Consider the following 17,328-nt stretch of genomic DNA (forward strand, 5'->3'; position numbering starts at 1 on the left):
AAAACTGCTTTCCATGGGTATGTGTACCATGGGAGGGATACAAGAGGAAGGAAGAGTACTGGACTTGTTATAAGAAGCCGGAATGCAGAGCAACTGCCATAACCAAATTATTTAGAAAATTAAATATGTGTTAAAATGAGACCATCATTTTATGGTTTCGAGCAAGAACTTAAATTAAATCGTCTGAAGAGAAAGTTAATGACCATCCCAAGATCACTTCGTTTCAATTAATTTGCACAGAATTGTCAAGAGTTTCTTCGAGCTTTTAAAAGTCATTTACCAGAAAGGGAAAAATTTAAAAAGAACTTTTAAACATGAATGCAGGACCCGACAACATATATAATGATTTGAAGTAGCTGAACAATATAAAGAGCATTGAACAGAGATAATATCTGTTATATGGTAACAATGGAGATGAAGTTGAAGATGATGAGCAATGAATGATAGTGTTTGGAACAAGAAGAAATGTGGAACTGCTACTGAAATCAGATACTTGGTACGTGAAAGATACTTTTAAAAGGAGTCTTGAGAACTGTTGGGCCAAAACAAATGAGGACGCAAAGGTCCTAATTAGGTTGGTTTTGTTGGTATTTTACTACCCTTTAAATAGTTTAAATTCAGGATCTGTTGTTATAATATTTCTGTTTGATTGAATATCTTTAATTTTTATGAGTTCTGTTGCTTCTTTCTTTTTTATTTATATTGTGTAGTGATGCATCAATTAAACTAAGTTTAAATTGTTTGTGAATTTTATTCTTAATGAAGTTTCAGCAGCTACAAAAGTAACTTATACTAAGCTTCATTAATCCTAGATACTGAAAGTTTTTCGTTTTTTTATATTACTTACTTACAAATGGCTTTTAAGGAACCCGAAGGTTCATTGCCGCCCTCACATAAGCCCGCCAGCGGTCCCTATCCTGTGCAAGATTAATCCAGTCTCTATCATCACACCCCACCTCCCTCAAATCCATTTTAATATTATCCTCCCATCTACGTCTCGGCCTCCCTAAAGGTCTTTTTCCCTCCGGTCTCCCAACTAACACTCTATATGCATTTCTGGATTCGCCCATACGTGCTACATGCCCTGCCCATCTCAAACGTCTGGATTTAATGTTCCTAATTATGTCAGGTGAAGAATACAATGCGTGCAGTTCTGTGTTGTGTAACTTTCTCCATTCTCCTGTAACTTCATCCCGCTTAGCCCCAAATATTTTCCTTAGCACCTCATTCTCAAACACCCTGAACCTATGTTCCTCTCTCAGAGTGAGAGTCCAAGTTTCACAACCATAAAGAACAACCGGTAATATAACTGTTTTATAAATTCTAACTTTCAGATTTTTCGACAGCAGACTGGATGATAAGAGCTTCTCAACCGAATAATAACACACATTTCCCATATTTATTCTGCGTTTAATTTCCTCCCGAGTGTCATTTATATTTGTTACTGTTGCTCCAAGATATTTTAATTTTTCCACCTCTTCGAAGGATAAATCTCCAATTTTTATATTTCCATTTCGTACAATATTCTGGTCACGAGACATAATCATATACTTTGTCTTTTCGGGATTTACTTCCAAACCGATCGCTCTACTTGCTTCAAGTAAAATTTCCGTGTTTTCCCTAATCGTTTGTGTATTTTCTCCTAACATATTCACGTCATCCGCATAGACAAGAAGCTGATGTAACCCGTTCAATTCCAAACCCTGCCTGTTATCCTGAACTTTCCTAATGACATATTCTAGAGCGAAGTTAAAAAGTAAAGGTGATAGTGCATCTCCCTGCTTTAGCCCGCAGTGAATTGGAAAAGCATCAGATAGAAAATGACCTATACGGACTCTGCTGTATGTTTCACTGAGACACATTTTAATTAATCGAACTAGTTTCTTGGGAATACCAAATTCAATAAGAATATCATATAATACTTCCCTCTTAACAGAGTCATAAGCCTTTTTGAAATCTATGAATAACTGATGTACTATACCCTTATACTCCCATTTTTTCTCCATTATCTGTCGAATACAAAAAATCTGATCAATAGTCGATCTATTACGCCGAAAACCGCACTGATGATCCCCAATAATTTCATCTACGTATGGAGTTAATCTTCTCAAAAGAATATTGGACAAAATTTTGTACGCCGTCAACAAAAGTGATATTCCTCGAAAGTTACCACAGTTGGTTTTGTCCCCCTTTTTAAAAATAGGTACAATTATGGACTCCTTCCATTGTTCTGGTACAATTTCCTTTTCCCAAATAGCAAGTACAAGTTTATAAATTTCGTTATATAATGCACTCCCACCCTCTTGTATTAATTCTGCTGGAATTTGATCGATACCTGGAGACTTGTACTTTTTCAGATTTTCTATCGCAATTTCGACTTCTGAAAGCGTGGGTTCGGGTATAAATGGCTCAGCAGTTTGTATTTCAATTTCGTCCCGATCATTTCTATTTGGCCTATGTACATTTAGTAGTTGCGCAAAATAGTTTTTCCATCTGTTTAGGATTGATGGAGAGTCTGCAAGCAAGTCACCATTCTCATCCTTGATCACGTTTACCCTTGGCTGATATCCGTTCTTAAATTCCTTTATACCCTTATATAAATCTCGAATGTTTTTATTCTTACTATTTGTTTCTACCTCATTCAGTTTTTCCTTCAAGTAACCTCTCTTTTTATTCCTAAGTGTACGACTTGCTTCCCGTCTTTCATTGAAATAATTATCTCTCTTCTCCTCAACTGGATCCTGTAAGAATTTCAATTTTGCCTGTTTCCTTCTTTCTACTACCATGCAACAATCTTCATCAAACCACGGTTTCTTTTTCCTAGTTTCATAATAACCTATGCTCTGCTCAGCTGCAATTTTGATACTATCTCTGATATTTTCCCACACGCTATTAACATCTAATTCTTTCTCAACTTCGTCGGAACTTTCTAAAGTGGCAAACCTATTCGAAATTTCGACCTGATAATTTTGCTTAGCTTCCTCGTCCTTTAATTTCAAAATATTGAATTTAGTAATATTAACTTGTTGCTCTACTCGCTTGGCTACTGATAATCTTTCTCTTAATTCTCCAATCACCAAATAATGGTCAGAATTACAGTCTGCACCCCTGAAAGTTCGAATATCTACTATACTAGTATGTCTCCGTTTATCTATCAAGATGTGATCGATTTGGTTGTGTGTCAATCCATCTGGAGAAGTCCAAGTATATTTATGTATATCCTTATGGGGGAATGTTGTACTTTTGACAATTAAATTTTTCGATGTGGCAAAGTTGACTAATCTAACTCCATTGTCACTACTAATTGCGTGTAGGCTCTCTTTTCCAATAGTTGGTCTAAAAATATCCTCCCGTCCTACTTTAGCGTTGAAATCCCCCAATAAAATTTTCATGTGATATCTAGGGAACTGATCAAAAGTATGTTCCAATTCCTCATAGAAGCTATTCTTTATATGGTCGTCTTTCTCTTCTGTAGGAGCATGAGCATTTATAACTATGATGTCGCACCATCTACCCTTAAGTACTAAATATGATAACCTGTCACTGATAAATTCGATCTTTTTTACTGCTGATTTTATTCTTTTATGAACAAAGAATCCTGTTCCTAATTGGTGATTATTGTTTCCTTCCCCATAATACAACAAGTAATCTCCTATTTGTGATATGCCATTCCCATCTAGCCTAACCTCTTGTACTCCCACGAAGTCTATTCTATATCTAGCTAGTTCTTTTGCTACTAATGTTACCCCTCCTGTTCTATAAAGACTAGTTACGTTCCAAGTGCCAAATCTCAAATCCTTATTCCTTTGCTGTGGTCGTGCCAGAGAATCAGTCCTATTCCGAGGCTTATTATAGGGATACGTAACAAGCTGTTTTTTTACGGTGATGGGTTGTTAGCCCTTCGCCCAACCCCCAAGCTGGAGGACCACCCCTTATCGGCTGTCCACGACTGCTTATTCAATATATTCGCAGCTACCCTCCATATCTGGAGGCCGTCTCCTCTATCCGCAACCTGAGGACGCGCCATGCCGTGGTGATAGGGACCCACAATACATGGTCGTTTTTTTATATTATTCGTATTAATTTAATAAAAATCTCATCTTTACCGTTCAGAGATGTCATTTACCAGTCCTAATGGAATTCAGCCTATAACAGTGACATTTTTCTGTATTTTCGTATTTCTTACGAACTATATATTTAAAGTTTTCTTATAGCTATAATTATTTTAATTTTATGACAAAAATGTATATGCATTTCAAGTAACTGATATATTTCCTACGACCGTGTGTTCAAGCTGTCTCTGCAAATTTTTGGTTCCCATAAGTGTGGAGCATCAGTCATCTTCAAGGACTGGGCGGTCACAGCGGCTCACTGCCTCGTGACGTAAGTAACACTATTCCCATACAACATTTGGTAAAAGCTCTCGTTTACTTAGCAAATTGGAAAATAAGAACATAATTTGAATATCCCTGGAATAAGGGTCTAAGGCATATTGTTTGACAATGAGTTATACCCTTTTTTAAAGGATACACCATTACGCACATGGATTATTGATTCTGTCCTTCTCACTGACGAACTAAGTTCAAATCTCTAACAGTCAAGTTGAATCAACAATAGATAATAATTACAGCATATTTTTTTTACCTGGTTATTTAACGACGCTGTATCAACTACGAGATTATTTAGAGCCGATGAGATCGGTGATAGCGAGATGAGGCCAAGGATTCGCCATAGATTACCTGATATTTGCCTTACAGTTGGGGAAAACCTCGGAAAAATCCAACCAGGTAATCAGCCCAAGTGGGAATCGAACCCGCATCCGAACGCAATTCCGAATCAGCAGGCAAGCACCTTAGCCGACTGAGCTACTCCAGTGGCAATTACAGTTTCAGACACAGGTTTTCTTCACACACGTTGGTTTTATTTTCAAGTAATAATAATAATAATAATAATAATAATAATAATAATATTTATTTAATACTATACACTTGAGCTATATTAGGCATTGCAGCCCGAAAGAGCAGAAGCTCATGCTCGGGCGCAGTTCAGATCAGTTATACAAAATATATCACAAAATTAAGAGAGTTCATTGAGCACAATAACATTAATAAATGGTAAAATACATACAGCATGTAATAACAGGGTCTATATACAAATAGAAAATACAAAAGTACATGAATATTAGAGTATCAATTTTTAACTCAATTAGCTTAAACAATTAAACTGATTTGTTTCTTAAATCTCTGTGTGTTAAGTGTACTTAGCTCAGGGTAAGCTCTAATTAATGTATTATATATTTTGGGTCCAAAATTTCTGCTGTGTTTTAATCCAGCAGTTGTGTGGCATTTGGGAGTATTTAGAAAGAAACTGTAGTTTTGTCTCGTATGGTATTCATGAGGATCAAATTTAAATTTATTGTGGTTTTTATGGAAGTAAATCAGCAATGTTTGTTTATAAATTTGTTCTAGATTTGATACGCCAAATTCCTGAAAAATTAATTTTGTTGGGTAATCAAAGGTTTATATAGACAAATTTTGATAATTCTTTTTTGGAGCAAATTTAAAGGACGGAGAGTCGATTTTGCCATTCCTCCCCAACCTAAAATACCATACTGAATTATTGATTGAAACAGAGCTAAGTACACAGTACGCAGAACATAAACAGGTAAATAAGAACGTAGAATGGAAAATTTGTGGATTGTTTTACGCAATCTGTTACACAGAAAGGAGATATGCTTGTCCCATTTTAAATGTTGGTCAATAATAATGCCTAAATATTTAACTTGTGAGGATATACTCAAAGCGTTACATGAGCAAGTAGGTAGGTTACAATCATGTATTGTTATACTTATATTATTATTTATTTCTAGTTGCTCAAGGCCATGTGATGTTAATGAAAATGGTATTAATTTTGTTTTATAAACGTTCAAAGAAAGTAAGTGAGCATCCAGCCATTCTTTAATAATATTAATACCACTGTTAGAATTTTGATAAGCTTCATTCCAACTTGAACCGCTAAATATAACCACAGTATCATGAGCATAAGAATACAGAGTACCAGAATATTTCTCAATGTCAATTTTAAGTAAATCGTTGATATATATTAAAAACAAAACAGGACCTAAAATCGTCCCCTGAGGTACACCTATATCAGTGTTACACGATTTACTAAGGTGATCATTTATTTTAGTTGGTTAAGTTCTGTTACTTAAGTAAGATTTAAATAATTTTAAAGCAATTCCATTAATTCCTAATCTATCCAGTTTATTCAAAAGTATACTGTGATTGACCGTATCGAAAGCTTTTTGTAAGTCTAGAAAAATTCCTAGACATTTATTTCCTGCATCTAATTGTTGAATTATTTTTGAGGTAACTGCCATAATAGCATCATCAGTGCACAAATTTTTTCTGAAACCAAATTGATTATCATTTAGTAGTGTATTTTTTTCTAAAAATGTTATTAACCGTGTTTTTATACATTTTTCAAATACTTTAGAGAGACTGAGTAATAGTGAAATGGGTCTGTAATTATTAAGATTATTTTTGTCACCAGACTTGTGAATTGGTATCACCACAGCATGTTTTAGGGCTGATGGAAATACACCTTGAGATATGCACAAATTAAATATAAAGGCAAGTGGTTTAGAAATAGCTTCGATAATAAGTTTCAGGGTATTTGTTGTAATACCATCAATACCATGAGCCACATTATTTTTTAAACTGTTTACAATATTAATGATTTCACATTCGTTTACAGGAAACATAAACATAGATGATATACTTTTATTATAAGTAAGCTTATAGTGATGAGTACCAAATACTTTCTGGATTCGGAACACCTCAAAATCTGTGCTTCAGTGGCTGGTCATGATAGTATCTTTGAAAAATATTGGAGTGCAAGAGGTCAAATGACTTTATTGTCAAACGCCTGGCATTAGAAAACAACAACAACAACAACTTTCTTTTTTATATCAGATACGATGTCATGACTTACATTAGTAAAATGATCGTTAAATTCGTTTGCGATAGTTTCCTTATTTTCAATTGTTATTCCATTTCGGCTTATAATTGTCTTTAATATACTATTTTTATTACATTGGGTGTCAGTAGCTTCGTTTATGGTCTTCCAAAATTGCTTTGGATTATTTTTATTTTTGTTAAATTTTTCAGAATAATATTTGATTCTCTGATTTCTTATTACATTAGTGAGAATATTTCTATATTTTCTGTAGTAATTTAATAAAACAATGTTTCGTAGGTCACGTTTAACTTGCTTAGCTAACTTATCCCTAGATCGTATTGATTTAACAATACCTGTGGTAATCCAAGGTTTAATTTTTTTGTACTTACTTGAGAATTTGAGAGGGACATGATTAGAATATTTACAAATTAGGTTACAGAGTATTTTATAAAAATTATCGAAACATGTATCTGCATCTTCATTGTAGAATATAGATTCCCAATTAATATTATTAATATGAGATATTAGGCTTTTATGGTTTATAATTAGCTTATAATTGTCCGAAGGTTCAGTGGGTTCTCTGCTAATACTTTTATTACTGATTGACAACAGTGCAAAAGTCATATAATGATCTGTTATTGCGCTTGCGTAAACTCCAGGTATAAAATTTAAGTTATTTCCCGTTTTTAGGTAAATATGGTCAAGACATGAATTGGATGATGGACGAGTAATGGAATTTAAGTATTTCACGTATCCATAGTCATGCATGATATTTAAATACGTATTGCCAAAATTATGTAATCTATTTTCTAAAATTTGAATGTTTATGTCACCCAGAATAACATGGTTTTTTAAATCTTTGTATATTGACAAGAAGCTTTCAAAATTTTTCAGAAATTCATTTTTGCATAGTTTTGGAGATCTGTAAATTGCAGTTAGGTTAACAAGAGTATCATTAATAAGTGTTAATTGAAAATGTATAGCGTTGCAATGGGAAATGTCAATATCACTTAAAGACACTACGATGTTTTCCTTAAAATATACAACTATACCATCACATTTATTATACTTATTACTTTTAACAAATTTTTTATAACCATTAATATCATAGCCAGAGTCATGATCAAGCCAGGTTTCAGTTAGAACTATAATATCAAAGTAAAAGGAAAAGTTATTAAGTAAAACACAGAGTTCGGAAAAATATTTGTTGATGCTACGAATGTTTAAGTGAAATATTTTAAGATCTGATAGAATATTGGTAATATACTCATTGCAGTGAAGTAAATCGTTAAAAACCATTGTGTTATTATTGTTATTAAATTTGCACGGATGGATTTCATTTAATATAGTATTACTAGCCATTGTTAAGTCAATTATATTGTATAATTAAACGTGGTTACCGACACAATAGTATTTACAAATTATTTACATCGTCAACATTAGTGATTTTACTCATTTCTTGCAAATATTTTACCGTCTCTTGTCCATACAAATTTATAATTCTTCAGTCGTGCTGTATCCCTTGTCTTGTTCAAAAGGTCTCTGGTCACTGCTGTCAGTTGGTCACCTGCTGTGATTCTTCCTTCCTGAAGTTCCCTGTTGACTTTCTTTGTCGCAATCCCAGGGCCGCTGTCATCTTTCTTGGCCTCGTTCCTGAACAGCTGGAGCCATTCATCACTTCTCCTCCTCTTTGTGAAGCGGATGACAATAGGACGCGTCTTTCCAGGCCTGGATGGTATGCGATGTGCTATGCTTACATCATGTTGCACCAATTCACTACCGCCTATGACTTCCGATATTTGGTCAATAACTTCATAAGTTGATTGTTCATTGATCTCCGGAACTCCAAATAGCATGATATTGTCTCTGCGTGTGTACTGCTGCAGATCACTCATTTCCTGTTTAAGATGTTCATTTTCTTTCACTAGTCTCTTCATCTCCTCCTGTGTGGAGTTGAGTTCATGTCTTGTGTGCGCCAATTCCTCTCTAAGACTATCGAACTTGGAAGACATGAATTAACTGATTTTCTTAGTTCATTCACCTCCATCTGCACTGAAGATTTAAGATCCTCAAACATAAGTTTGAGGGTGGAAATAATCTGACTGTCCTGATCCTTCCCACTCCCTCCTTCACAGTTTGCACCCTTATTTCTACCCATTGTTAAGACTGTAGTAACTCGCACCATGGAGCACACAAAAAACCCGACTGCACTCTCCGAGCTTCTGAACTGAACTGTAACTTAAAAAATCTTAGCGACTCTGTAGACTATATTTAAAACGGAACCCTTGTGTTTAGTCATTTTACTTACTGAAATGTATTTAAATTAGATTCATATATGTTCTCAGATGCACAATTTGAAAGTTTAAAGTATGTTTAATCCCTCTTTCATAACACAGTCCTGTATGTTGAAACTTTTTTTTTTTGCCGACTTAGACCTGATAGGTGATTCTTATCAGATTTTTCATTTTGAATTCGAAAATGACCTCCAAATTGTGCTGATATGTTAAAATGTTTTTGCAAAAAACACAGAAAGAAAATTAAATTTTATTCGAATTTTTGTAGAAACTTTTCTTAATAAATAATTGTAGAGTACACAAAAAATGATAATGAGTTGAAGTTGTATAACTTCAATTTCATTAGTACAACCATATTGTACCTTGAAATACGTAAGGAGTTCATTGCGTTTAAAATTTCCATTTTCTTAACTGTTTAGAAGCATCTTCGAAAGTATTATCTCTCTGAATTATCCAGCAATAATCAGCCATCATATTTACACTTCACTTCCCTTGGTATCTAATTCCCATTTGTTTGATGTCCTGGTGAAAACTTCGTCATGTTCTTAACTAAAAGCACCCAGATTTTCCAGATGGGCAAAATATTCATATCATTCTCCGAACATTGCTCGGCGACATGCGGAGGAGACTTATCTAGGAACATGTGGGGTTGCCTCAATCAAACCTGATACTCAGTATACCTTCAGCACAGTCAGTTGTTGTACATGAGTATGCGTCTAGCCCAGGGTTAGAGTAATAGTTCAATTTGATGGAGATTTCATCTCGTTTTGATTGTTACTGTTTATAATTTGAAGCCTGCCTTCAAAGAACATTGTATATCGATATTTGGACATGCTGAGATTTTCATAGGAGAAGATTGTAGGTCGTTCAAGGTATATATTAGCACCAGAAATTAAATCATTTTCCACACAAATGAGGCAGGGTTTTTTAGTTGAAAGTTGCTTCCCTACAAGAAAGTTGTATATCAACAAAGATGGCGGATGTTGGCAATCTTAGTGTGTTACCGAGCGCAATGTTAACGTTGAATAAGAGCAGGAAGAGAAAGATTAATCAACTGGATTGGAAGAAGAATACACACAAATGATTGAAGAATAGCAGAGAAAGCTATACATTAACATTAGGGCATGTATTGAAAAAAAAAAAAACAGCGTCCAACTAAGGTAAGAGCAGAACGTTATATATCACAAACGAGTTGTTTAAGTAGTACTTTCGTATTTATATAGCAGTGTTTCACATTTACATTCACTAAACGTAGCATACTAACTATTATTGTAACGTTTGTTTCTGTTTAGGCCCGGGTTTGCAATCTCAAACGTTGTTTTAAGGGATTAGGTACAGCTTACAGCAGTAAAATTTTGAAAATATTCAACATGTTTTTTCTTCCATTACTGTATCTTGTACAATAATGATAATTAGTATGTGTAAAACAGTGTCTTTCTGCTATATGAAAAGAATATTTTTAACGATTTAAAAAAATTATTTACATTTTTTTTTTCAAAATTCAGTTCACTGTGCAGTGATGAAGCATTTTCCACATAACTCAAAAACTTATAACATTCTGTGATGAAATTTTTTGTGTGCATTTATGCATGTCATATCCACAAAATGATGCAAGATCACTTCTCTACGTTTGATAGAGTGTCTGATAAAAAATAAATTCATTTTAAAAAATGGTCAAATATCAGTATTTTCTTTTAACACAAAATAAAAAAAATGTTATTTATTAAGGAATGTAATTGAAATGCATGATATTATAAACATGAGTTTCGCAATAAAATAAAAGAGAGAGAACATGAAAAAGTTAACAAGTTTGTGAGTTATGAGGGAAACGCTTCATTACTACACAGTGAACTGCCACCATTTTGAATTTTGAAAAAATAAATATAAATATTTTTTTTGTTAAATCGTAAAAATATTTTTTCATATAGCAGAAGGAATTCTAATTATTGTACAAGATACAGTAATGGAGAAAAAAAAATGTTGAACATTTCCAAAAATTTTACTGCCGAAAACTGTACCTAACGCCTTAAGAAATGTTAAAGATTACTGTGGCTAATGTAATAGTTCCATCTCAGTGGAAGCATGCAGTAGCTGAGTCACGTATCAAGAGACCATTCATTGGTGGATCAGGAAGATTTTGTAGACATTTCTGTGATAGATGAAACCTTGAAACATGATCCTATATTAAAAATGACACAAGTTCTGTTGATAACATTTTTGGCAGATGATCCTCAGGTAATCATTGTCAGAAAAAGTTACAATATGCTTCAGTCATGGGTAAAATACTCTATAATGAAGAGAAGAAGAAGAGTTAATCAGCCAAGAATTAAATTGCCTGTAACAGAAATTCAATTCCCTCAGCTGTATCCTGCTTTGATTTCATTCACACCTGAGAAAAAGAGAGATTTGCTTGACATGTGTCAATATCTGCAGCCACAGGACAAGCAATTTTATGTGAACTTACTCTCTATAAGATGTGGAGAGTGAGGTTTTGTAGATTGTACTCATATGTTTGAAGTTTATTATGTATTATATTTAAAACATTAAATGCAAGTGTGTTGTGAAACATAAAACACAATTCTGTTTTATTTACATAAGACACATTCTGTTTTATTTTTTCACAATTTGTTACATAAATAAAATATCTCATGGCTTCCTCATTATAATAAATTAAGTATTTTATACTGTGTTTAGAGACTTTCTGTGCTGCAAAAGTACCCATGATCCTTCCTTTATGTATTTCTAATAAAGCAATATATGTATTTAGAGGATTTATGTATTTACAATAAATAAAGTGGAGCAGAACTTGTGATAATATGATATACAACATTCTAAATCTGTGGTGATATACAACTTTTTTCCACGGAGGTTGCTGTTTTCTCATTATAATCCCTGCATGGTACCATGTAACAGTAAAATATTCTTGTAACTATGAAGGAGAACTGCTAAGTTCTTAAACCAAGATCAACGTTACATAAAGAACAAACTATTTCTTTTCATTCCTGTGAAGTTGCCAAATGTGATGTACATCGTTCTTCGAGGGCAGGCTTCATTTATTTATAGCAGAAATGTGACTGTAAATAAAACATATTTTTCTATAGTTATCACACTAGATGTTTTCATTTATCTAGAAAAAAATAAAAACTTGAGTGGGATTTAATTGACTATTATACGATTAGAAGAAAATATATAAAGATTAAAAGAAATAAAGTACTCTAATACAGTGAAATATTAATTGACTTACTAAAATACGAAACTGTCTTGTAAAAATATTGTTGTATCATCTCATCATTACAAATATTTCGCTAGTGTGTTATGATGAGCTATTCTCTTGTTGTCAGTTGTGCCAACTGTACAGTCTTCACTGAACTCTATAGACGATTACTAGTCAAGAAGACTTTGTTGATTCAGATTCATTTTTATTGAAACAGTTGCATTTCACTTCAATTATAAATCTATATTAAACAATCTCTGATACGTTACTATCCATAATATCATACAGTAGAAGCTGTAACATAACCTAAATAATATAAAACAAGATAAATGATAAAAGGTTTTAATTAAGGATGATGAAATAAACATGAAAAATTGTAAAAGGTACAATCATTGAAAGTACAATGTTGGCTAACAAAGAAACAAATGCTAGGGAGGTGATAAAACAAACAAATTTAGGGTATATACGTTAACCCAATAATAACGAAAATATACCTATGGGTGAAATAGGTTTCTATATATATCGGATATTCAATAAATAAAATCAAACAAATGCAAGGGAGGTGACAAAAATTGTAGGATAAGAAGCCATGATTGGTTGAAACTTGTCATTCTGTACTGTTTTATTGATCAAAAGTAGTATGACATAGTAAAAGTGTAATAGTCGTAATAATTCTATTAAGATTTTCCATTTTTTTCGGTCTTGTTTGGAATGCAGCGAATATGGATATATTCAGAAGCCAGAAGATGTAATCCTGCGTGCAAACTCAAGCAGAAGAGATAAGGGCGGCTTTGTGCACAGGGCGACGAGAATTATCCCTCATGAGAGCTACGATTCGGAGAGCTTGGACAACGACATTGCTCTTATCAAGGTATGAGCACATAATATCTAATGACGAACTGTTGAGCAGTAGGAGGTCGGCAATCATGCCTTCTGTTTATCTTCATTAGATATTTACTGGCATCTAAAAGAAAGTTGTCAAAAAGTTGTATCCATTTTTTTCTTGGTGTGCCAATATTTCTTATACCTGTTGGTTTATAATTTAAAACTAATTTTTGAATGTGAGAATCATTCATTCTGTCGACATGTTCCATCCAGTTGTTTCTATATTGTTTTATTTTGTCTGTTAACTTAAAGATATTCAATTCATTTCGAATATCTTCACTTCCTTTTTTACCTAGTAGATTATATCCAGCAATATTTCTTAAAAATTTCATTTCAGCTGTTTCAATCATTTGTTCTTCTTTTTTAGTTAGAGTCCAAAATTCACAACCATAAATAGTATAGGAACTGCCATCGCTTTATGAAACTTTAATTTAGTTTCTATTCTCGTATTTTTTAGAGATCTCTTTATAGTACCACAAAAATAGTTAAATTTATTAATTTTATTTAAAATGTCTTCATTTTTAAAATAAGAGGTATTGCAATCAATTAAAGCAATTGACTTGTTCAACGGTTTTTCCTTCTATGATGATTTTGTCTCTTATGGTATTTGTTCCGTTGAAAGCTAATATTTTAGTTTTGTTTATAGATATACTGTATTGTTAAGTTATATTGATGGACAGTATTATTTAATATATACAGAGCTTTTTGTAATCTATCTTCTGAGCTAGATATGAGAACTTGATCATCTGCAAAAAGTAAAGTATCTAGATGTCTACCTATTTCTAATTATTATAAAATGTGAATCTAATTTCGTCTGCCAATTGGACATAGCACCGTCAATATATATATTAAAAAGTGACGGTGAAAGTAGACATCCTTTTTTTTTATTTAAAATGTCTTCATTTTTAAAATAAGAGGTATTGCAATCAATTAAAGCAATTGACTTGTTCAACGGGTTTTCCTTCTATGATGATTTTGGCTCTTATGGTATTTGTTCCGTTGAAAGCTAATATTTTAGTTTTGTTTATAGATATGCTGTATTGTTAAGTTATATTGAGGGACAGTATTATTTAATATATACAGAGCTTATTGTAATCCATCTTCTGGGCTAGATATGAGAACTTGATCATCTGCAAAAAGTAAAGTATCTAGATGTCTATTTCTAATTATTATAAAATGTGAATCTAATTTCGTCTGCCAATTGGATATAGCATCGTCCATATATATATATATATATATATTAAAAAGTGACGGTGAAAGTAGACACCCTTGTCTTACTCCTCTGTTTATGGTTGCCATTACATCTGTTTTCTTTCCTGTTTCTATCATCTTATTTTCTACATATAAACTTCTTATTGCATTTATAAAGTGTTGAGCACATCCATCTGTTTCATAATATTCCATAATTTGTTTCTATTTACTTTGTCGAATGGCTTCTCGAAATCTACAAATGCCATGAAAGTCGGAACATTGAACTCTCTATGTTTTTTCGATTATCTGATTAACCGTGCATATATACAATCAGAACATTCACTTTCCCTGATAGACGAAATTTCGGTAACATCTTCAGAAACAAATGGGCCCGGTTTCTTCAACCTTTGTTAAAATGCACCTAACATAGCGTTAATTAACTGTAAGTTAAAGGTATGAATTGCTGTTAAAAATATTGCTTTTCTTCAACTTTACAATTCACATTTTAACATTCTGTTTGTTAACTCTCTGTTATGACCAGAGATTCTAGAGTTTAACCATAACCTATAACCAAGTATAGGCTCACTTCTGTTTTCTGAACTCTGACAATTGCGATTCTTGCTTGTTTCCGTTGTTTGATTCAGAGAGGATAGAAGTCTTTCTATTCTCTCATGTTTGATTTCTGCTTCTTTCCTCGTCTGTATCACAATAGCGTGGAGCGGCATATTGGTGTTGCTGTTATGAAATGGAAAACACTGGAACAAAAAGAAATTGTGGGACTAATTTCTCTTCTTGAAACAGAGCTTCCGGGCTAAGATGCCGTGGTCTACTGGTGCTGACGTTACCAGACGTTTCGTCTACTTCTACGGCAGACATCTTCAGTGGTTAGGTATCCTCGGTCGAAGTCTTCTGCTTGGGATACCTGTAGCAACTGATGACCTGACTGGTTGCTCGTCCTTATTTATAGCGCCGAGACTTGGTGTTCCGTTGTCGCGGCGGTCCGCGCCCGTCAGATCGTGACCTTGGACTGGCCGTGGCGTTGATTGGTCGCGGCGGCTCGCACCTGCTCGGTCCCGGTGGCCTTGGGCTGGTCGTGGCGCACAGTTGTTGCGGCGGTCCGCGCTCGCTAGAATGCGGTGGCCTTGGGCTGGTTGTTGTGTTCCAATATCGTGGCGGACAGCACTCGCAGGATTTCGGTTTCCATCCGTCGTACCGTCGCTGTGCACAGGTTTTGTACGAGTCCGTTTCAGGACAGGATGCCAGCAGTTGTTAAGTTTCAGACCCTCTTCTTTACGGTTGAAATTGTTTGGATGTTTATGGATTTCAATCGCTTCCCTGAATAGGCGGGGGAAGTAATTGGACGTGTTGCTGAGGATGTCTGTTTCTCGGAACTGTATGTCGTGCCTCCCATCCTGAAACGCATGTTCCGCCACTGCAGATTTATCCAGCTGTCCCAATCTGCAGTTCCGTTCGTGTTCCACTAGTCTAGTTTTGACGCTACGTTGTGTAGTGCCTATGTATACGGCACCGCAGGAGCACGGAATGCTGTATACACCTGCGGCAACCAACTTGTCTCTCTTGTCCTTTACCGATCTCAGCATGTTACGGACTTGTTGGGTCGGCAGGAAAACCGTGTCTACATCGTGCCGTTTTAATATCTTGCCGATCCGGTCCGTGACATTCTGATGATACGGGAGGAAGACCGTGCCCTTCTTCTTCTGCTGGACTAGAGTGTGGCTTTGGGATGGCCCGTTCAGATCTCTCCTGGGATGCATGGCCCTCCTAATCTCCGGAGCTGAGTACCCGTTACTGCTTAGCGCAGCTCTTAAGTGGGCCATTTCTTGTCGGAGATGTTGTGGTTCTGAGATTTTCTGCGCTCGCTCAATCAGAGTCTTCATCATGGCTCGTTTTTGACCAGGATGATGGTTTGAGCTCTTGTGTAGGTATCTATCGGTGTGGGTGGGTTTCCGATAGACGCTGTGTCCTAGGGTACCGTCCGGTTTCCTGTGGACCAACACATCCAGGAACGGTAACCTTCCGTCTGATTCTAATTCCATCGTAAACTGGATCTGTTTGTGGACCCCATTTAGATGGTTGAGAAAATCCCTTAGTGCTGGTTCTCCATGTCTCCACACCACAAATGTGTCGTCCACGTATCTGAACCAGCATTCAGGTCTTCGTGTCGTGGCCTTGAGTGTAGTATCTTCAAAGGACTCCATGTAGAAGTTGGCAACCATCGGGCTAAGAGGGCTGCCCATGGCTACTCCGTCTGTCTGTTCATAGAAGTCCCCATTCCATTGAAAATACGTAGTAGTGAGCACCAGTTGGAAAACCCGACCTGGAGACATTATGGTCAGCTTTGATGTGGTGTCTCTGTTTACCAGAGTCCCAATTATAGAAACCATAGAACTATTGAAGAACATCTTCCCAGAGGACATTGTAGCGCTATTCCAACTGGTGCTCACTACTACGTATTTTCAATGGAATGGGGACTTCTATGAACAGACAGACGGAGTAGCCATGGGCAGCCCTCTTAGCCCGATGGTTGCCAACTTCTACATGGAGTCCTTTGAAGATACTACACTCAAGGCCACGACACGAAGACCTGAATGCTGGTTCAGATACGTGGACGACACATTTGTGGTGTGGAGACATGGAGAACCAGCACTAAGGGATTTTCTCAACCATCTAAATGGGGTCCACAAACAGATCCAGTTTACGATGGAATTAGAATCAGACGGAAGGTTACCGTTCCTGGATGTGTTGGTCCACAGGAAACCGGAC

General features: G+C 35.1%; 1 protein-coding gene across 2 annotated transcripts in view; it reads left to right on the forward strand.

Moving 5' to 3' along the window:
* The window catches only part of LOC138701910 (trypsin-1-like), an 87,543-nt gene that overhangs the window by 17,055 nt on the left and 53,160 nt on the right, over positions 1-17,328 (forward strand). The window contains exons 4-5 of one of the 2 annotated variants that reach the window (XM_069829275.1): positions 4,295-4,383; positions 13,186-13,339. In XM_069829275.1, coding sequence (XP_069685376.1) covers positions 4,295-4,383; positions 13,186-13,339 — 243 coding nt within the window. The remainder of the gene's footprint in view (positions 1-4,294; positions 4,384-13,185; positions 13,340-17,328) is intronic. The other variant, XM_069829283.1, reaches the window with a different exon arrangement.

Source organism: Periplaneta americana, chromosome 1 (assembly GCF_040183065.1).
Source record: "Periplaneta americana isolate PAMFEO1 chromosome 1, P.americana_PAMFEO1_priV1, whole genome shotgun sequence".
NCBI lineage: Eukaryota > Metazoa > Arthropoda > Insecta > Blattodea > Blattidae > Periplaneta > Periplaneta americana.